At 42.8% G+C, this 22,357-nt stretch overlaps 2 protein-coding genes across 9 annotated transcripts in view; one reads left to right on the top strand and one right to left on the bottom strand.

Annotated features, from left to right (window-relative positions):
* Positions 1-16,939, bottom strand: part of fen1 (flap structure-specific endonuclease 1) — a 113,571-nt gene extending 96,632 nt beyond the window's left edge. The window contains exon 1 of one of the 3 annotated variants that reach the window (XM_060921425.1): positions 16,802-16,939. Coding sequence is in view for 1 of the 3 variants with exons in the window: in XM_060921421.1 (XP_060777404.1) it covers positions 16,093-16,189 (97 nt within the window). In the remaining 2 variants the exon portion in view is untranslated. Of the gene's footprint in view, positions 1-16,092; positions 16,205-16,801 lie in introns of those variants that run through there. The other 2 variants (XM_060921421.1, XM_060921423.1) reach the window with 2 other exon arrangements.
* Positions 16,743-22,357, top strand: part of tm9sf1 (transmembrane 9 superfamily member 1) — a 77,560-nt gene continuing 71,945 nt past the window's right edge. For 2 of the 6 annotated variants that reach the window (XM_060921413.1, XM_060921414.1), the window contains exon 1: positions 17,129-17,354. The gene's annotated coding sequence lies outside the window, so the exon portion shown is untranslated. Of the gene's footprint in view, positions 16,934-17,128; positions 17,355-22,357 lie in introns of those variants that run through there. The other 4 variants (XM_060921418.1, XM_060921420.1, XM_060921415.1 and 1 more) reach the window with 4 other exon arrangements.

Consider the following 22,357-nt stretch of genomic DNA (forward strand, 5'->3'; position numbering starts at 1 on the left):
GTCTCCAGCTGTGGGTGTGGCCCTTGGGCCCGACAACCCTCTGTTAGAGTTTGACCCAGCGGTCATCAATACCTTAGAGAACGCGAGGGCCCCCTCAACTAGGTCGTTGTATGACAACCGCTGGAAATTGTTCAAGGCGTGGTGTGAGACCGTAAGCGTTTCTCCCACGGGTTGTCCTATACCCGTACTGCTCAAGTTTTTACAGAAACTGCTTGATGAGGGTAAATCCCCATCTACCGTGAAAGTCTATGTAGCAGCTATCTCTGCGAGGCATGATAAAGTGGAGGGTGCGACTATTGGTGCACATAGTCTCATCCGCAACTTTCTTAGGGGCGCTAGACGCCTCCACCCCTACAGAGCCCCTCGCAGCCCTCAGTGGGATTTGCATCGCGTACTAGACTCTCTGTGCCAGGCCCCTTTCGAACCATTGGCTGAAGCAGACATGAGATGGGTTTCCTTGAAGACCGTTTTTCTCTTAGCTATGGTCTCGGCAAAACGTGTGAGTGAGTTACACGCACTCTCAGTCAGCCCAGATTGTATGAGATGGGGACCAAATCTATCTGGCGTTACGCTATGGCCAAACCCAGCCTTTCTGCCGAAGGTTCTATCTCCATCCTTTATTAACCAATCCATTGAGCTTGCTTCTTATGAGGACCGTCTAGACCTATGCCCTGTGCGAGCCTTGAGGCACTATGTGTCTCGGACCGAAGCCACGAGACGGTCAGACCAACTGTTTGTCACTTATGGAGGTGGTGCAATTGGCTCGCCTGTATCTAAACAGCGCCTCTCACATTGGGTTTGCGAGGTGATTTCCCTTGCACACAAGTCAGCTGATTCCCTACCAGTGGGCAGTGTAATGTGCCACAACACCAGGAGCTTGGCTACCTCATGGGCAGCCCTGAGGGGAACCCCGCTATCTGACATCTGTGCAGCAGCAACATGGTCTGGCCCTTCAACATTCACCAGGTTTTATAGGGTAAATGTGGCATCACCTACAAGCCTTGGGCCTGCCATTCTTTCAATTATGGATTGACATACTCGTCCTCATGACAGTGCTGGTATTAGTCATCCACAGGCTGTGCCGCCTCTGGCGGTCAGGAGGCATGAAATAGAACGCTAGTTACGAATGTAACTGTGGTTCTATGAATGCCGGATGACCGCCAGAGTTCCCAGTCACTCGGACATCGCAACCGCGAGAAGTTTTCCGAGGACGAATGACGTGCTGCAGTGCCTCTTATGCATGAGGTACGTCATCACGACTTCTTTGTTGGTATAAGTCTCGACTTGCGCTACGCGAAGGATATCATCCACAGGCTGTGCCGCCTCTGGCGGTCATCCGGCATTCATAGAACCACAGTTACATTCGTAACTAGCGTTTTTATTACATCTCAGAAAATTAAAGTTATCTTTTAACATATCATTCATTAAAGATTACATGTTTTGTGACCTGATGGTAAAAAAAGAAATGGTTTTAGGTGAATTTTTAAAAATAAGTTCATGTCCCCATTTCAGTACCCATAAGCGTGGAATCACTCATTATATATATATATATATATATATATATATATATATATATATATATATATATATAATATATATACACATACACACACACACAGACACACACACACACATATACACAGGGATGTGATTTGGGGCTGGTGAAATTATCTGAAAATTTTAGCCGGGGGTCTGGGGGCCACAGGCCCCCAGCTGGTCCAGGGCAGCGCCGTGGTGGGGGGACAAAGTAGTCAATGAACCAAAGTAGTCAAATTTTGAAATGCAAGGTAGAACTGATAATGTTTTATCATATGAGACGATAAAAAGGTTTTAGAAATCTCAAAATGTAAACAAAACACGTCCGGACAAAAAAAAAAAATGTTTTCTGTGAAATTGACTCATATACAGAACTGTACAGTGTTCACTCACTTGAGGATTTTCATATGCAAGAATAAAAAAATCACTTTCACTAAACAACATTCACAAAAAATGTGTTTGCTGAATCCATTCAATCCAATTAGAAGTCTGTGAAGAAGCCAATATCTCTAATATTTCTACTCATATTTCTGAAAGGTGGGGTACACCCTGGACAAGTCGCCAGGTCATCACAGGGCTGACGCAGACACAGACAACCATTCACACTCACATTCACACCTACGGTCAATTTAGAGTCACCAGTTAACCTAACCTGCATGTCTTTGGACTGTGGGGGAAACCGGAGCACCCGGAGGAAACCCACGCGGACACGGGGAGAACATGCAAACTCCACACAGAAAGGCCCTCGCCGGCCACAGGGCTCGAATCCAGACCTTCTTGCTGTGAGGCAACAGTGCTGATTGCTACACCACTGTGCCACCCTTAATTTTTTTTTATTGCTGTAAATTTTGTTAATTATGCCTTAGATATCACGGTAATGTGTAAATAACGTAATGTATCTACATTGGTTGTAAATTTAATTAAGTTCATTTCATTCATTCATTCATTCATAATTATCATACTTTTTTAAAAAATAATTTAAAAAATAATAATTAAATAAATTTAAAAACCTGGCTGATAACACTGGTCAAGATGATGTTGACACTTCTCTAAAATGAAACTAACTTTATATAGTAGCCTCCATATACACACACTGAAGGCTCAATCCCAAATCACTTCCTCCTTCTTATACAAGTGCCCTACACAGCGGGCCCCTGTCGTCTCTCTAGTGCACTCTATATGCCTTATGGAGCGGTTTGGTCTTCAGCACAACAGATTTCCTCTTCATCAGCGTGGTGGAGCAACAGGACAGGGGGTGTTTCCAGCTGCGCAGCGCTCACTTTCACTTAGCCTGTTAGCCAGAGCAGGCAGTTGCAACACATATTTTGACTTTCTATGTAGCCAGAAGAAGCTATACATGCTCCAAAATAGGATTAAATTATAAATAAATGGCCTTGACAGACTTGTGTTTAAGCGGTGCGTTAAAGCTCTTGCTAGCTACATGGCTAAGTAGCAACAAGCCTGAGTGTAAAGTAACAGAACTTCACTGCTACTAGCAAGCCGTGCTAACTCAGGAGCTAACCCTGGTGTCGGGTCTGTTCCCTGAGCAAATGTTCCAGTCATTTTACACCCAAAGTGGAAATATTTCCGCAGACTAAATTACGAACAGCATCTCCTCTCTTTCCTTTCCTTTCCGCCCAGCGCGCCGGTACGTGAACTCATTCCGGGTGACCGTCAGCCAACCTCTTGCCTCCCTAAACACACACACAAAGCCCACTAGCTCGACCCAGACAACCGTGTCCTGTCAAACACACTCGGTTCTACCACGTCGGACAAAACGCACACATAAAAAGCTGAGTTTGTTCGTGACCAAACGACACACACTCACAGATAACACGCTGATGCGTAGAGGGGCCTCCAGCAAGCACGCCATCTCTCTCTCCCCCTGAGCGAGAGACGATCCGCCCCGACCTGAACAAATGTCTCACAGTATTATGTCCAACGTCTGTAGCAACCTCTTTCTCCAACCATTCCCAGCGGAACTTGTTTTTCACTATTCTGTCGATTTCTTTAACTCGATTTGCATCTTTACGCTCGATCATGGAGGCTGCCACCTTTCAACTCTGTTTGAAGCGAGCTTACGTACAGCTATCTAACAAGCGCGTTCATTGGTTGTTACAGAGCGATGGGCCAATCACGTACCTCGTTTCATCTCAATGACGGAATTACTGAAAGTCAGAACGAATAGGATATGAATGCGGATATTTGAGCAAAAAATCGGAAAAAAAATTTTTTTTTTCAAATTTTGAGGTGAAAAAAGCGGAATTCCGCGAATTCGCGGAAAAATCACATCCCTATATATACACATACATATATACATATACATATATATATATATATATATATATATATATATATATTACACACACACACACACCTGCACGCTTTGCGTGCATTATGTCTGCCGCTGGCAGACATTTTACCATTTTGCACCCTGCTGTAAATTATTTGTACCCTGCTATTCTCCCAAACTTTGAAGCCCCTGGATATGCGTGGTGAATCTGATTGTCCCAATGACTCGTTGGGTTGTCCCTCATTCTGTCCCTCAATCTGATCCTGAATGTCTTCATCCTCATTCTCAGATTGCCTTTCAGATGCCTCACTTTCCACCACTCCAACCACCACCTCTGTCTCTCTCTCCTCTTTCATAATCTTCATCTTCCTTACTCTCTCTATGTTGCTTTTTGCCAACAGGGGCAAAAAAGGACATAATGTCCTTCTTGCTCCTTTTCATGATGCTAGCCTACAGTAGGCCTATACTAAAAAGTAAACGGAGAGGAATGTAGCCTCTACATATCACAAGGCCATTCAAGTTTTACAAGAAGGTTAAACACTGTCGGTTATTTTACCCATTTCCCAAAAATATTAAGTTAGGCTACTTATTGCTGTGCAACACACTTTTAAGAAAGAGCAATAAAATGGATTTATTATTGTAGTGAACAACAACAGTAAAACACGGATATGTGCAAACACTGACGTTACAAAATTGAATAATTTTCCTTACCTTCGCCTCTTTGCAGTAGCCTAGTCCTTGCAGGGCTGCAGCTGTTATCTCTCACGTCTGAAGTTTACCATTCGCGCTGCTGCTGGTCTTTCTGCTGCAGGCAACAGTGTGCGTGTAGCGCTTTAAGGAGTCCGTGTAGAACACTCCGTCATGTCAGTTCCGATCTTCGAGCCAGCGCACGTTGAAATTAATAAATCTTATTACCTGTTCAGCACAGGGGCCACAACAGGGGCCAGGAGCAATTTTACAGGGGCACTGGCCCCCCCGGCCCCTGTTTAAAACCGCCTATGCACGCAACTGAGCATGCTATGAATTAATAACGACAATGGTCTGCAGTGGTGGCTACACAATTAAACACTCAGCAAACATTTCTTCATTTGTGTATGAAAATGCACTCCAACAACTCAGTTTGGTTTCATTTACAACCAACAGTGTCTTTTGATGCCAGCACGTAATTGAAAAAGAGAAGACTGGTTTACCGGAGACAAAATAAGTGTCATCTCTGCTTCTGTTCCCGCCGACGGCCCAGACACACTACTGTCTCCGCTGAGTGCGCGCGCGCACACACCGCATGTCGGGGCCGCGGATGAGTTACTCTCTCTTGATCAACGAAGTCGGTGGGGAATTTGTGGTTATTATCAGTACAAACAGCGAGAATCACAACTTAATGAGTGCGGTTCAGTTTGACATTGTTGTCAGTCCGTTAGATAAACATTTAATTTATTAAAATCGAGAATTAATATTTAGAGCCTGTGGGCTACAAAAATAAGAGTCATTAAAGTAGCCGGCAGGACTTAATTGTGTAGTCGGCTGTATGGCCGGCGCTTGTGGAAAGCCCTGCATTCCGCGCAGAATACAGAATTGAATCAGCTCTGCGCATGTGCCGTGTGGCACAAAAAAATGGCAGCCACCATGAAGGAAGGAGATCCAGAGCTTTCAAACATTTGCTTAAGTGTGAAATCGCAAAATGGTATTCTAGCGAACAACAAAATAGTAAAGATTCAGAAAAACAAATCATTCAGTGATCATTTTAATAGTGTAATTTCATCTGAACTAGGTCGATTTAGAACTACAAAAAGTCCGTGTGTCAGACATTTTAAGTACCTTTGTAAAAGTTTTGCAAATGTTGCAGTCAGCATTTACAATGCTAACTTAAAGATTTTGTACAAGTTTCAGTTGATTAAACTGTCATATTTTATTAAATGTGTCTGCTTTTGTAATAAAAAAGTACTGAAAGAAAAAGCAAATGCAGCATTGCGATCCATCCATAAAAAAAAAAATAATAATAATTATCCCTCCCTCCCGACTGAAAATTTTTTTGCTCACCCAGTGGACAGGAAACAGATTTTTTTAAGGATGGCCTCATTTAGGGGAAAGGGAGGTATTAGGCACCACACTTTTGTTTAAAAAATATATAAAATGGTATAAAGAATATAACTTCATTAGCAGTGTAATAGAACAAACACACACAATTACAAATAAACTGGCATCAAATGCAATGATAAAAGTGCAACAGTTTTCCAACAAGTCAATGTTTTTACATTAGAGCCCATTTCCCAAAGGTGTGTTTTCCAACAAGTCAATGTTTTTACATTAGAGCCCATTTCCCAAAGGTGTGGGGCAATAAGCCCCCAGCAGAAGAGTCCAATTTCCAATTTATTTCATTTTACTGGAAAGTAAATCACTCATTCCAACTGGCTCCTGAGTAATCTGTAATAATGACGGACGTGCTGGTGAGAAATTCCATGCATTTTCAGTGTAATGGGGCCGAATCGTAGTGGGTCTCATCAGTAACAACGATGAGTCTGCATACAGAGCAGAGGTCAAACACCTGGTGGAATGGTGTGAGGACAAGAACTTGACTCTTAATGTCAAGAAGGCTAAAGAGATGGTTGTTGACTTCAGGAACACTGCAAAAAATGATATCTTGGCAAGTGAAAATATCTTGAAAATAGTTGAGACGATCTAGCATTTCCTATTAGAAGAATACAAGATGCCAATTCTGAGATTATTAAACCTAGTTCTAGATTGCAACCAACTTATTCTAAAATATCTTATCAAGTAAAAATATGCAACAAGATAATTTCACTAGTAATAAGTAATTTTCTCCTCAAATTCAGTTTTCAATTTTTTGCAGTGAAGAACCCTGCTGCTCGCACCCCACTGCACATCCATGGCTTTACTGTTGAAACAATTAGCAGTGTAAAGTTCCTGGGAGTGCACATGGAAGACAACCTCTCCTGGACCCTGAACACCACCACCATCACCAAGATAGCTCAACAGCATCTACACTTTCTATGAAAGCTGAAGAAGGCCAGCCTCCCTCCTCCCATCCTTCTACCAAGGGACCACTGAGAGTGCCCTCTGCTGTTACATCACTGTCTGGTTCGGGAACTGCAACACTGCTGAACAAAGTTTCCTGCAGCCGATAGTGAGAACGGCAGAGGAGATCATCCGGTTTTCTCTCTCCCATCCATCTCCCAACTCTATAAGAAACATGTCGTCTGCCATGTCAACACCATAGTGCAGGACAAGTCCCACCCATCACATGCACTGTTCTCCCTCCTGCTGTCTGGCAGTAGGTACCGAAGCATCTAAGCCGTCACTGCCAGACACAGCAACAGCTTCTTCCCCCCAGGTAGTCAGAGTCCTCAACTCACCGTTACCCCAAAGAACTGGCAGTTCAAACTGAAACTATAGTTTCTCATCCAGTTCTGATCCATTTGCACTACACTACCCATTTGCGCACACATACACAATGCTCACTTTGCACTTGTCTTGTCATAACATCCTGGCAAAACTTGAACTCTTCAGGTTGAACTGCATTCTCTTGTATTTTTGCACTGAAATGAACATTTGCACACAAATGACACTTTGCCTCATCATTTATGTTTATTGTACTTAGATAGCAAGATGTTTAGATGGCTAAATGTCTACTATCTATAGCTATCTAAGTAATCAAATATACCATGCACTGAGAGGCTCCAGTTGAAATTTTGGAGTCTCTGAGGTGACTGGCATAGTGCTGATGAAAATAGTCCTATGCCAGTCACCAAAGAGAATCCATAATTACTGGTGCCTCTCAATGCATGGTATATTTGATTTATATCCCTCATCAAAAATTTTCAAACAAAGTGTGAAGATTGAATCTTGGCATAAACTCACTGGAGGCAGCCATGTTTGTTGTTTATGTTGGAGCGACCTTCGACCTGCGCATGTGCAATATATCATGCTATTGCTTTTTTAAACATTTATTTTTTGTATTTAAATTTTTTTAACCATGCTATCACCTGCCTCGCCAGGCATGATCATGATAAACACAGCTGTGACTTGAATTGGTTCCTAAACCATTATTTTTGGCATTTGAAAAAAAGAGACCAAGCAGTAAATAAAAACAATTACTGATTCACAAAATCAGAAAGCTTGTAAAACTACTGATTTGTGTGATTTTAATTTTTTCAGTTTAAAATCCCCCTGGCTGAAATGTTAATGTTTTTGTGTCATTTGTATTAATAACTTATTTTTTCTGTCTTTATTGTTTAAAGAAAAATAAATAAATAAATAAAAAGACAAGTTGGCCGTATAGCTTGAAATCGTGACGTCAGTGCATGGTATATCCATGACTGACACTCACCATATCCTTTTTTTTTTTTGATGTCACAAGATATATTGCTTAATAGTGGAACTACTTTATGTCATGTGAGCCATACTTGGCCAATCCCTGCATAGGAGTTTTTTGATGAGGCATAAAATTAACAGTTATTCATTTCCGCTTAGAATGTAAACAAACCGGCAAAATGAGAGTAGCAATTTGTGAAAAATTATATAATAAGAATTATTCTAAAAAAAAAAAAAAAAAGATATGTTCTTACCATCAAATACTTTTATTCCATATTTTGTTGCTTTTTTTTTTGTATTTTTGGGGGGTTTGTTTTCGAGTAATTTTTATTTCGTCCTCCGTTGGTTCAGCAACACGCGCCACCATTTTGTTTTTCTCTACTCACAGTATATGAGCTGACAGCCTAGTCAGAGCACACGATTGCTCATATCCAGTGAATGTGGATAGAATAATTAATTATATGCCTTATTCTGTAATCTATTTTCTCTATAAATACACCATGGGGAGCTTGAGGGAAATGGTATTTCAATGCACTATGTACTTTTATATAGACGTATTGGCAATAAAGCTCTCTTGAATAATAACCCACAGGGCCAAATGCCCCCCCATTCCCTATACAGTGCCTTGAAAAAGTATTCGTGCCCCTTGAACTTTTTCACATTTTTCCACCTTACAACCATGAACTTAAGTTTTTTTTATTGAGATTTTATGTGATAGACCAACACAGAGTAGCACATAATCGTGAAGTGAAACGAAAATGATAAATGGTCTTCAAAATTTTAAACAAATAAAAATTTGAAAAACGTGATGTGCATTAGTATTCAGCCCCCCTGCGTCAATACTTTGTAGAGCCACCTTTTGCTGCAATTACAGCTGCAAGTCTTTTGTGGTATGTCTCTACCAGCTTTGCACATCCAGACACTGAAATTTTTGCCCATTCTTCTTTGCAAAATAGCTCAAGCTCAGCCAGATTGTATGGAGAGCATCTGTGAACAGCAATTTTCAAGTCTTGCCACAGATGCTCAATGGGATTTAGGTCTGGACTTTGACTGGGCCATTCTAACAGATGAATAAAACCATTCCATTGTAGCTCTGGCTGTATGTTTAGGGTCACTGTCTTGCTGGAAGGTGAATCTCCTTCCCAGTCTCAAGTCTTTTGCAGCCTCCAGCAGGTTTTCTTCCAGGATTGCCCTGTATTTAGCTCCATCCATCTTCCCATCAACTCTGACCAGCTTCCCTGTCCCTGCTGAAGAAAAGCATCCCCATAGCATGATGCTGCCACCACCACGTTTCACAGTGGGGATGGTGTGTGCAGGGTGATGAGAAGTGTTAGTTTTCCGCCACACATAGCGCTTTGCATTTAGGCCAAAAAGTTCAACTTTGGTCTCATCTGACCAAAGCACCTTCTTCCACATGTTTGCTGTGTCCCCTACATGGCTTCTGGCAAACTGCAAACGGGACTTCTTATGCCTGTCTTTCAATAATGGCTTAAATTCTTCTTGCCACTCTTCCAAAAAGGCCAGATTTGTGGAGTGTACGACTTATAGTTGTCCTGTGCACAGATTCTCCCACCTGAGCTGTGGATTTCTGCAGCTCCTCCAGAGTGATTATGGGCCTCTTGGCTGCTTCTCTGACCAGTGCTCTCCTTGCTCGCTCTGTCAGTTTAGGTGGACGGCCATGTCTTGGTAGGTTTGCAGTTGTGCCATACTTTTTCCATTTTTGAATGATGGATTGAACAGTGCTTCTTGAGATGTTCAGAGCTTGGGATATTTTTTTATAACCTAACCCTGCTTTAAACTTCTCCAGAACTTTATCCCTGACCTGTCTGGTGAGTTCTTTGGTCTTCATGATGCCGTTTGTTCTTCAGTGTTCTCTAACAAACCACTGAGGCCTTCACAGAACAAGTGTATTTATGCTGAGAGTAAATTACACATAGTAGGACTCTATTAACCAATTACAGTGGTGCTTGAAAGTTTGTGAACCTTTTAGAATTTTCTATATTTCTGCATAAATAGGACCTGAAACATCATCAGATTTTCACACAAGTCCTAAAAGTAGATAAAGAGAACCCAGTTAAACAAATGAGACAAAAATATTATACTTGGTCATTTATTTATTGAGGAAAATGATCCAGTATTACATATCTGTGAGTGGCAAAAGTATGTGAACCTTTGCTTTCAGTATCTGGTGTGACCCCCTTGTGCAGCAATAACTGCAACTATAAATGTTTGCGGTAACTGTTGATCAGTCCTGCACACCGGCTTGGAGGAATTTTAGCCCATTCCTCCGTACAGAACAGCTTCAACTCTGGGATGTTGGTGGGTTTCCTCACATGAACTGCTTGCTTCAGGTCCTTCCACAACATTTCGATTGGATTAAGGTCAGGACTTTGACTTGGCCATTCCAAAACATTAACTTTATTCTTCTTTAACCATTCTTTGGTAGAACGACTTGTGTGCTTAGGGTCGTTGTCTTGCTGCATGACCCACCTTCTCTTGAGATTCAGTTCATGGACAGATGTCCTGACATTTTCCTTTAGAATTCGCTGGTATAATTCAGAATTCATTGTTCCATCAATGATGGCAAGCCATCCTGGCCCAGATGCAGCAAAACAGGCCCAAACCACAATACTACCACCATGTTTCACAGATGGGATAAGGTTCTTATGCTGGAATGCAGTGTTTTCCTTTCTCCAAGCATATCTTAACGCTTCTCATTTAAACCAAAAAGTTCTATTTTGGTCTCATCTGTCCACAAAACATTTTTCCAATAGATAGTTTTCACGTGACGTCACAGAGTTGGGGATTCCCTGGTGGCGGCCATCTTGGAGGGCTAGCTTACCGTACGGGTCACTGAGCACACATTGTAGCGCGCGAGTTACATTCATTTATATATTATTTACATTTATAGTTACATTACTACTATTTAAAGCCAGCAATGGTGCACACCTGTTATATTCACGGCTGTCGTAATAGGTCAGATGATGAAGTCAAGCGGAGCTTTTATAGAATTCCCACTGTACGGGCCCATGAAGGCCAGCAAAGAAACTCAGCATACAAAGGAGAAATCTATGGCTTGCGAGAATCAACCGCAAGGATTATCAGCCTTCCAAACACAGCAAAGTCTGCTCCGATCATTTTATAAGTGGTAAGTTGTTTAAATAAACAATCAATTGTGTTTAAGTTTGTTTTTGGAAACCAAAACATCATGTGAACAATCTCTGGAGAATGCCTAACTGGAACCACTGAGTGTACATTTACATTGTAATGTAATGTACACTCGTTTGTCACGTTTCTATTTTACACTTGTCACTTCACTCATGCAAGGGTCATTTTTGAAAAACATTTTAGGTCTATTCTGTATGATTTAATTTGTGTTTGGGATGCAAACAGCGCACCTTTTGGCGGATGCCGCCTGAATCGCGCAGATCCAGTTTTTTTTTTAGGGGGGACGTTGGAGTGATTATAATTTCAAAGTAAATTCTGTATTAAAATTACTAAAGAAGCAAATCCGTTACAGTCCATGAAACAGGACTAGAAAAGGATGAGATAAAAAAGGATAAGGATGAGAAAAAAACAGTTTAACTTGGGAAGCTGCGCACATTTGTGCAGCCTGAGCGGTGTGCAGGACTGCGCAAATGTGCGGAGCTTCCCGATTTAAACTTTTTTTCTCATCCTTATACTTCCTGTTTCATGGACTGTAACGGATTTGCTTATGTAGTAATTTTAATACAGAATTTACTTTGAAATTATACTCAGACACTCCCAACGCCCCCCCCCTTAAAAAAAAAACCCCGGATCTGCGCGATTCAGGCGGCATCCGCCAAAAGGCGCGCTGTGAATATATAAAGTTGTATATATCAGACAGCCTTTAAAGTTTGATGAAGTCAGTTTCAGGCTTTGGCAGTTTCAGGCTTTGGCAGCCCTGCACAGTCACTTGAAAATGCATCTTTGTCCACTTCGTAGGGGTCAATTCCCCCAATCAAGGCCAGTTTGGCTGCATACCGTTGTCGTGAGATGTCGTCTAATGTATCTATTGAGGTTTTTCACCTGATGTCACAGGGTCACGTGACGCCCCGGTGTCCGCCATTTTGAACGGCAAGCTAGCTAAAGTCAACATCATAGTACCTAGTATGTTACTGTAGCAATGTTTACGTTCAGTCATTTGGATGACTGTTAAAACCTTTCAGTCTCAAGTTTTTCCTTTACTGTATTTACTAGTTTACTGAGCCAGCCAGCCCCGGAGCGCGCTAGCTAGCTAGCACCAGCCAGCCCCGGAGCGCGCTAGCCAGCTAGCGCCAGCCAGCCCCGGAACGCGCTAGCCAGCTAGCGCCAGCCAGCCCCGGAACGCGCTAGCCAGCTAGCGCCAGCCAGCCCCGGAACGCGCTAGCCAGCTAGCGCCAGCCAGCCCCGGAGCGCGCGAGCTAGCTAGCGCCAGCCAGCCCCGGAGCGCGCGAGCTAGCTAGCGCCAGCCAGCCAGCCAGCTAGCTAGCACCAGCCAGCCAGCCCCGGAGCGCGCTAGCTAGCTAGCGCCAGCCAGCCAGCCAGCCCCGGAGCACGCTAGCTAGCTAGCGCCAGCCAGCCAGCCCCGGAGCGCGCTAGCTAGCTAGCGCCAGCCAGCCAGCCCCGGAGCGCGCTAGCTAGCTAGCGCCAGCCAGCCAGCCCCGGAGCGCGCTAGCTAGCTAGCGCCAGCCAGCCAGCCCCGGAGCGCGCTAACTAGCTAGCGCCAGCCAGCCAGCCCCGGAGCGCGCTAACTAGCTAGCGCCAGCCAGCCAGCCCCGGAGCGCGCTAGCTAGCTAGCGCCAGCCAGCCCCGGAGCGCGCTAGATAGCTAGCGCCAGCCAGCCAGCCCCGGAGCGTGCTAGATAGCTAGCGCCAGCCAGCCAGCCCCGGAGCGCGCTAGCTAGCGCCAGCCAGCCAGCCCCGGAGCGCGCTAGCTAGCTAGCGCCAGCCAGCCACGGAGCGCGCTAACTAGCTAGCGCCAGCCAGCCAGCCCCGGAGCGCGCTAACTAGCTAGCGCCAGCCAGCCAGCCCCGGAGCGCGCTAACTAGCTAGCGCCAGCCAGCCAGCCCCGGAGCGCGCTAACTAGCTAGCGCCAGCCAGCCAGCCCCGGAGCGCGCTAGCTAGCTAGCGCCAGCCAGCCCCGGAGCGCGCTAGATAGCTAGCGCCAGCCAGCCAGCCCCGGAGCGTGCTAGATAGCTAGCGCCAGCCAGCCAGCCCCGGAGCGCGCTAGCTAGCGCCAGCCAGCCAGCCCCGGAGCGCGCTAGCTAGCTAGCGCCAGCCAGCCACGGAGCGCGCTAACTAGCTAGCGCCAGCCAGCCCCGGAGCGCGCTAACTAGCTAGCGCCAGCCAGCCAGCCCCGGAGCGCGCTAACTAGCTAGCGCCAGCCAGCCAGCCCCGGAGCGCGCTAACTAGCTAGCGCCAGCCAGCCAGCCCCGGAGCGCGCTAACTAGCTAGCGCCAGCCAGCCAGCCCCGGAGCGCGCTAACTAGCTAGCGCCAGCCAGCCAGCCCCGGAGCGCGCTAACTAGCTAGCGCCAGCCAGCCAGCCCCGGAGCGCGCTAACTAGCTAGCGCCAGCCAGCCAGCCCCGGAGCGCGCTAACTAGCTAGCGCCAGCCAGCCAGCCCCGGAGCGCGCTAACTAGCTAGCGCCAGCCAGCCAGCCCCGGAGCGCGCTAGCTAGCTAGCGCCAGCCAGCCAGCCAGCTCCGGAGCGCGCTAGCCAGCTAGCGCCAGCCAGCCCCGGGGCGCGCTAGCTAGCTAGCGCCAGCCAGCCCCGGAGCGCGCTCAGTAAACTAGTAAATACAGTAAAGGAAAAACTTATAACGGGCCATGTCTCAACAGACTAAGAAGTTATTTCAATGACATTTAATAACATTTTGTTTATCCTGAGGACCAAAAGTAAATGAAAATGTGAACAAATCTTAGTTGTCAGTGAACAATCCTGGTGGAAGCAGGTAAACGTCGTTCTCTAAGCCTGCTAACCTCAATTTTTGCAAATACCTCTCCCTCTGCTCGCCCTGTAAATGCCCTATGTCGCTGGATAGTGAAGGTGTTTTCTGCATCTCGCTCCTTTTTCTTTTATGTTTTTCGTTTGTCGCCTTCCTCGCATTCAAACTGATTCGAGCCGTGCCGTCCAAAATGGCAGCATCACATGACTTGGTCACATGAGTGAAATACCTCAATATACTTCTGTTTGCTTGATTTTGCCGACATTGATCTTTATTTTAGAAAACTGACTATATAACTTCATAAATTCGTCCGAGATAATGTAGCCGGTAGTGGCGATGGTCCGTTTTGTTTGCCCTCCAAGATGGCAGCTGGGGGGCGTTCCCCGGAATGCCGTGACGTCAGTGAAAACTATCTATAGCCTTCTGGCTTGTCCACGTGATCTTTAGCAAACTGCAGATGAGCAGCAATGTTCTTTTTGGAGAGCAGTGGTTTTCTTCTTGCAACCCTGCCATAAACACCATTGTCGTTCAGTGTTCTAATGGTGGACTCATGAACATTAACATTAGCCAATGTGAGAGAGGCCTTCAGTTGCTTAGAAGTTACCCTGGGGTCCTTTGTGACCTCACTGACCATTACACGCCTTGCTCTTGGAGCGATCTTTGTTGGTCGACCACTCAATGGGGTAACAATGGTCTTGAATTTCCTCCATTTGTACACAATCTGTCTGACTGTGGATTGGTGGAGTCCAAAGTCTTTTGAGATGGTTTTGTAACCTTTTCCAGCCTGATGAGCATCAACAACGCTTTTTCTGAGATCCTCAGAAATCTCCTTTGTTCATGCCATGACACACTTCCACAAACATGTGTTGTGAAGATCAGACTTTGATAGATCCCTGTTCTTTAAATAAAACAGGGTGCCCACTCACACCTGATTGTCATCCCATCGACTGAAAACACCTGACTCTAATTTCACCTTCAAATTAACTGCTAATCCTAGAGGTTCACATACTTTTGCCACTCACAGATATGTAATATTGGATCATTTACCTCAATAAATAAATGACCAAGTATAATATTCTTGTCTCATTTGTTTAACTGGGTTCTCTTTATCTACTTCTAGGACTTGTGTGAAAATCTGATGATGTTTTAGGTCATATTTATGCAGAAATATAGAAAATTCTAAAGGGTTCACAAACTTTCAAGCACCACTGTAGATGACTTCTGAAGGCAATTGATTGCACTAGATTGTATTTAGAGGTATCAGAGGACAGGGGCTGAATACTAATGCACACCACATTTTTCAGATTTTTATTTGTTTAAAATTTTGAAGACCATTTATCATTTTTGTTTCACTTCACAATTATGTGCTACTCTGTGTTGGTCTATCACATTCAATAAAAAACTTTTAAGTTCGTGGTTGTAACGTGGAAAAATGTGAAAAAATTCAAGGGGTATGAATACTTTTGCAAGAAACTGTATGTATGTCAAAATATGTTAGCTAGATATTGATTTTTTTCTCTTTTTGTGGTTATTATATTCCATTATTATGGCAGTGATGTTGATAATTATAAGTTTGTTTTGAATACTATATCCATAAATGTAAATTGGATCAGGAAACCAACAATGCAATAACTGGCGATAGAAGTGGGTCTTTATTTTTGAAACACTGTATGTAACCTATTCAGTCATTTATACAAAGCCTTGTACTGTACAAGGCTTTGTATAAATGAGGTGTACAGTCTTACTTCTCTTATTTATTCGGGTATAACATACCCCTCTATTAACTGTATATGTATTAATTATTAGTAAAAAGTCCACATACTACCTTTACACAGTTATGTATAAATTCTCACGCGCGCGCTACAATGCACATTACTCATGCGCGCGCAACTGCTATAAGGACATTAGAGGTTGTTTATTCATCCTTCAGGTCTGTAGCTGCACAGTTGTGCTCATCTAGAAAAGATAATTAAACAGCATAACTCACCTAAAAATAATATCCCACGCTGGTCTGCACACCTACTCAAACGCGAGGTGAGCACGTCTTTTTCGCGCGCACTAGGAAGACTCCCGTAATCAGACATTACGAGTCGATCTTACAGGCTAAACCGTTAGCTGTCATGGTTAGGGGCGGGGCCACACGTGTCGCCCCGCCCAAGAGTTATTCTTCAGGATCGTGTTAGGAATGGGGCTACACGTGCCCCACCTCGTTCTGCAGCCGGGACCTTCTCACGTCACCCGGATGTATATCGATTCCTCAAGATTGATTTGCTTGGGCTCCTGCGCGATGACGTCACAGACTTTTGTCGGTTTTATTGCTGCATTCGCGACCAAGTAGGAAGTTGGAAATTTCCATTTGTGTCGAAATGCAGACGCGCAAGTTAACAGGCCTATTGTAATATGAGAATGTAATTAGAGTATTAGGATAAATAACATAGTGTATATAAGTTATTTAGTTACTAAAAGAAGTTTCAGTTTAGCGCCGGCAATATTTATGTTATTTTCAACTTCCGATCACTGACTTCCCATAAACGTTCTAATATCGGAATTTCCGTGTTGGAAATTCCGAGTTCCCAGTTATCATGAACACAGATGAGCTACACACAAATTCTCAGGAAGAATTCCGGTTAAGTTCTTATTACAAGATCAGCGGCTTTAAGGCGCATGCGTCAAATCAGAGTTCCTGAAATACTCACCAAGCGATGAGACTTGTCTGAAGTGGATAGAAATGAATAGAATAAAAATACAGGATATTTCCTGGCTTTTTGTATTTGTGTTGCAATTTTAGTACAACATTGTTCTGGGGAAGAAAGTAAGCTTCCGAACAGGTGAGGCGTTTATCTTTGCCACGCCCATCCCGGAAAATTGGCGATATTTTGATTTTAAGGTGACGTGGATACAGCAGTTAGTCGCCGCCTCTGGAGTCATTCGGATGTGTTACAGAAGTAAACCGACCTGTTTTTATAGCCCTGTGTTCGAGGATGTTCACAGATATGTGGCTACATGTGTTCCTTCACTTGTGACCATAAAGAGATAAAGATAAATACGGCGGTTTCCCCAAGTCTGAGCTCGGAGCAGGAGGCTTTCTGGATACAGGGGTTTCGTTGTATTTCGCTGGTACGGAAGTCGTTAATGTTGTATAGCTACCTCATTTTAAACAAAATAGTGAGATCTGGGCAGAAATTTAGTCCTTATATGAATCCTGTTTGGTGAAGAAACATCACTGGAGCTTGGTGACCTAAAGAGAGTGTAAGTGGAGCTATAAACTAATAAGAAAATAGAAATGAACTGAGTTCATTGCCGAGATACCGGTTTAATTTTAAATAAATTATTTTTAGTTTATCAAACTGTCCCTTTGCAGGTCTCAAAATAACACTGCGGGTATTTTGTCTACTGTATTACCGTGATCTGTGTTACCTCCAGTAGGAAACCAGAGTTAGCATTTTCACAGGCTTTCTATCGACTGTTTCAGAGTAAAGTTGCTACTGCATGCTTGAAGTCGCCAACTGACGTTATAAACTAATGTGGCTTGCATCCGACATCACATTCGTCTCATTAGACATGCAAGACATGAAGTGGTAGTTGTTAAAATGCCCTGCGTTTGTGGTGTTTTGGGCTGTTTGAATCAAACAAATGGTGACCATGATAAGTTTCTTCCGAGTGCTCCATGAAGTGATAAAAGGGTGAAAGGGCTAAGGATTTTACCAAAAGATGATGAAAAAGGTGGCTCTTGAACCTTTCGCTGCATTCGAAGGGAGTGGAGTTGACGAACAGTTGAGTTTGCAGTTATCACTTCGTGAAAGGTTTGTAAATTCCTCTGATTAATTTTGTTCGGATTCATAAGTGATTTCCTGCCATTTTCTGTTATTTGGTGATGTTTGAGTTCAGGAGATTCCTGACCACTTCATTCACCGGAAGTAAACTTGTAAGCAAAAGTCACGTGACTGAATACAACCTAATTGAATTGTTACCATGATTACCTATAAGATGCAGGGGGTTTTACAATGTTTATTTCTTAGCTGATTTGTTGAAGCGAATTTGCTTGAAGTGAAGCATGAGCTGCATGGACAGTAATAATGTTACTTTTATAGTATTCAAGATGATGTTTGCTTTAGCTCAGCATAGAGTGATGTGTGCAAAAGTCCTAGGTGCCCTTTTTTTTCCCCCACACAAGCTTTTTATTATAGAGTTCCATCTTATGACTTCTACGTTATCAGGTCAGTTCAAAAACATTTTAGAATTCCAGACATTTGTTTTCCAGCACAAAATTAAATGTTACAGGGAGGGGGGGTTGTATCTAAGCAGCAGAGAAGAGACCACTTTTCAGATTTAAAAAAAAAAAAGGCAACTGGGCTTTGCTGCAAAATTAAGAAGCAAGTGTGGTGATCAAAGTGTCCAGAAGAATTGTGGCTGGTTCTGCAAGATGCTCAGGAAAACCTACAGCTCATTTCCTTATAAAACTGCACTCATTGTACCTGAGACATTTTTTTTTTAAGCAAAGGGTCGTCTCATACTAAATATTGACTTTGTTTTATTTATTATGGGTTACTGCTGTTTATAGTGTTATGTTGAAACATTTTATTTTTAAGCCATTTTTGGTCTACAGCATTTCTTTACATGTGCCTAAGACTTTTTTGCACAGTACTGTATATAAGCTATACAACAGAGTTTTGGGGCAGTTTTGTTACATTTTTGATAATTTGGAAAGAGTTTTATGATGTTACAATTTTAATACACATACAGACTTTAAACGAAAGTATAAATGATGGACTTAATTTGGCTGTGTCAGCCCAAGCATTAGACATAATGTCTAATGCTCACTTAATCTATGAGCACTGTAGTGTCACAGAAGGACATACAATATAGCAAGAAATTAAAATTTTGTATTTGGTAGTTGAAATTACTAGAATATGTTGACATGGACAAAAGTGGTCCCCTCTGTAATGTCTATTCATTCATACAAAAGGAAGGAAAAAAAGCAAGACACAGCATTAGTTCTCCACATCTTTTAAAATACAAACATGCAAGTAAAATAATGCAACCATAACTTCATTTCTGACTTCATGGGAATATTTAATTTTTGCATTTCAGAAGAATTTTCAATGTTCTTGATCCCCTCTGTGATACGCCACTATTTATAAATGACAATAGCCCCACCACACACGTGCAAGCACTTTCAGGACAATGCATCAAAAATATGAGAATATCTTCAGCATGAATTCAAAAACCTGAATGTATTCTCATTTTTGATACACTGTCCTTATAGGAGATATGCAGGACCTTTTATTTTTAAATACTACTGCATCTCAAAAAATTAGAATACCATGAAAGTTCTTTTTTCATAATTTAATTCAAAAAGGTAAACTTTCATATTCTATAGTCATTACATGTAAAGTGAAATATTTAAAGCCTTTTTTTGTTTTAATTTTGATTTATGGCTTATAGCTCATGAAAATCAGAAATCCAGTATCTCAAATTATTAGAATATTCCCTAAGATCAATCAGAAAAAGGATTTACAATACAGAAATGTCCAACTTCTGAAAAGTATATTCATTTATACACTCAATACTTGGTTGGGGCTCCTTTACCATGAATTACTGTATCAATGTGGTGTGGCATGGAGGTGATCAGTCTGTGGCACTGCTGAGGTGTTATTGAAGCCCAGGTTGCTCTGATAGTGGCCTTCAGCGTATCTGTATTTTTGGGTCGGGTGTTTCTCATCTTCCTCTTGACAATACCCCATAGATTCTCTATGGGGTTCAGGTCAGGCAAGTTGGCTGGCCAATCAAACGCAGTAATATGGTCAGCAAACCATTTGGTAGTAGTTTTGGCGCTGTGGGTAGGTGCCAAGTCCTGCTGGAAAAGGAAATCAGCATCTCCAAAAAGCTCGTCAGCAGATGGAAACATGAAGTGCTCTAAAATCTCCTGGTAGATGGCTGTGTTGACTTTGGACTTGATAAAATACAGTGGACCAACACCAGCAGATGACATGGCACCCCAAATCATCACGGACTGTGGAAACTTCACACTGGGCTTCAAACACCTTGGATTCTGTGCCTCTCCACTCTTCCTCCAGACTCTAGAACCGTGATTTCCAAATTAAATGCAAAATGTACTTTCATCTGAAAAGAGGTCTTTGGACCACTGAGCAACAGTCCATTTCTTTCTCTCCTTAGCCCAGATAAGACACTTCTGACATTGTCTCTGGCTCAGGAGTAGCTTGATATTAGGAATGCAAAAGTTGTATCCCCTTTCTTGAAGATGTCTGTTTGTGATGGGTCTTGATACACTGACACCAGCCTCAGTCCACTCCTTGTGAAGCTCCCCCAAGTTCTTGAATCAACTTTTCTTGACAATCCTCTCAAGACTGCAGCCATCCCTGTTGCTTGTGCACCTTTTCCAGCAATGACCTTTTGTGGCTTACCCTCTTTGTGATCATCAGTGATCATCTTCTGGGCAACAGTCAAGTCAGCAGTCTTCCCCATGATTGTGGTTGTGTGTACTGAACTAGACCGAGAGATGCACTGTGTTCATACTGTTTTATTCAAACTCGAAATGAAATATTCTAATATTTTGAGATGGGTTTTTTTGTTTTTGTACTGTATGCCATACTGATTAAAATAGAAAAATGCTTGAAACATTTTAGTTTGTGTAATGAGTCTATAATAACATTTAAATAACTGATGGAAAAATATTGAACTTTTTCACAATATTCTAATTTTTTGAGATGCACTAGTACATTTCTGAGTGGATAGTATCTCCATCCTTGACTCTTGTATGCTGCATAAATGGGAATAAAAAAATATATATTTTTGAGAGTTAAAGTCGACCGCAAGGTTGGCATTCGAGCTGCCCCGCTGAGCCAGCTAGCCCTGAGTGCGTGATGTTACAGCAGGAACCGTGTTTTGCCGAGGCCTTTGAAAGCTATAGACCAAAGTCATATAAATAAAAACTTTTATGGTGAAAGTAAGAAATGCCGTTACCGACTTGCTCATCTAAGACTGATTTGACTTCATTAATTGTGGGTTGACTCATTAAAACACGATGGGTGTTATAACTTATGCAATGTACATGCATGCATTTTTACTGATAAAATGTAAAAGGCTAATTAAATAATCAGATGAACTGAGACAATCACATTTTGAAGCAAATTAAATAATCTTATACTGGTAACTTAAACACAATACAAGTTACATGTATTGATCTAAATGCAGGTAAACAACGTGGTGGTGTTTTGTATCCAAATGAGAGTCGGAGTTTACCCGTCTGTGTTCTCGCTTCTTGAAGGCTGATCTTGTGGCCGATTGTTTTGAAACAATCTGACTTTCAGATTGTTCGTTCAGTTCTATTTGCTTCTTCCACATAAGGGTGATGTACTTGCCTCAGCAACAATATATCCAGTGGAAAAATCAGAGCTTGTCTACTCATTCTCCATTTTCTCCATACTGAGTACTCCACTGTTACTACTCGACTCAGGCAATTACTAAAACCTGGGACAGGATGTCACTGGTTTTAGCAACAACCGCGCGTCACTGCCCGAGTGATATGTCACGTTCCGTCCCGGGTTTTAGCAACAACCCTCGGCTCACACTCCGGGAGAACTGTTGCAACTGAACTTGCTTTCCTTTTTAAAAATAAAATAAATACTTTTCCTTTAAATGTTAGTACTGCACCCTCTTTCAATATGGGCTTATAGCCAACACTCCTCAACAGATCAGAGGTTTCATGTGAGTCTTCAGTAAATTGTGCAGAGGAGAGACCACTTCGTAGGCTCCCAGTGTGCCCATGATCATCTCGCAAAACACCTCCAAATCTTTGCAGTTTGAACATTCTTGGGCCATGAATGCCACGTAAATCCACCTTCTGTCGTGTTGCTGCACCTGCCAGCAACGCCTCTACGTGGCATGGTGATAAATTGGCTCAAAATGGAGGGTCGGAGTTGCAGTCGGCTCTGTGTTTTAGTATAGCGGCAATGAGACCAATAGACTTCCTGCTGCGATGTCCCGGACGTCAAGGTCATTCACTCAGACCGCTACCTATGTGAATCACTTTAATCATAAAAATTATTAGATTTATTATTAATGCTTAACTATTCCTGTGCCATTCTTGAGGTCTCAAGGCATGTATAAACAAAAAGTGAGGCCATGGTTCTGCGTATATGCTTTAAAGCCCTTGCACACACATGTGGTGGGGCTTTTGTCCCTTATAAATAGTCAGCAGAGATGCCAACAGTGACAAATGAAAGAGTAGC

This window comes from Neoarius graeffei, chromosome 5, assembly GCF_027579695.1.
Source record: "Neoarius graeffei isolate fNeoGra1 chromosome 5, fNeoGra1.pri, whole genome shotgun sequence".
NCBI classification, from domain to species: Eukaryota; Metazoa; Chordata; class Actinopteri; order Siluriformes; family Ariidae; genus Neoarius; species Neoarius graeffei.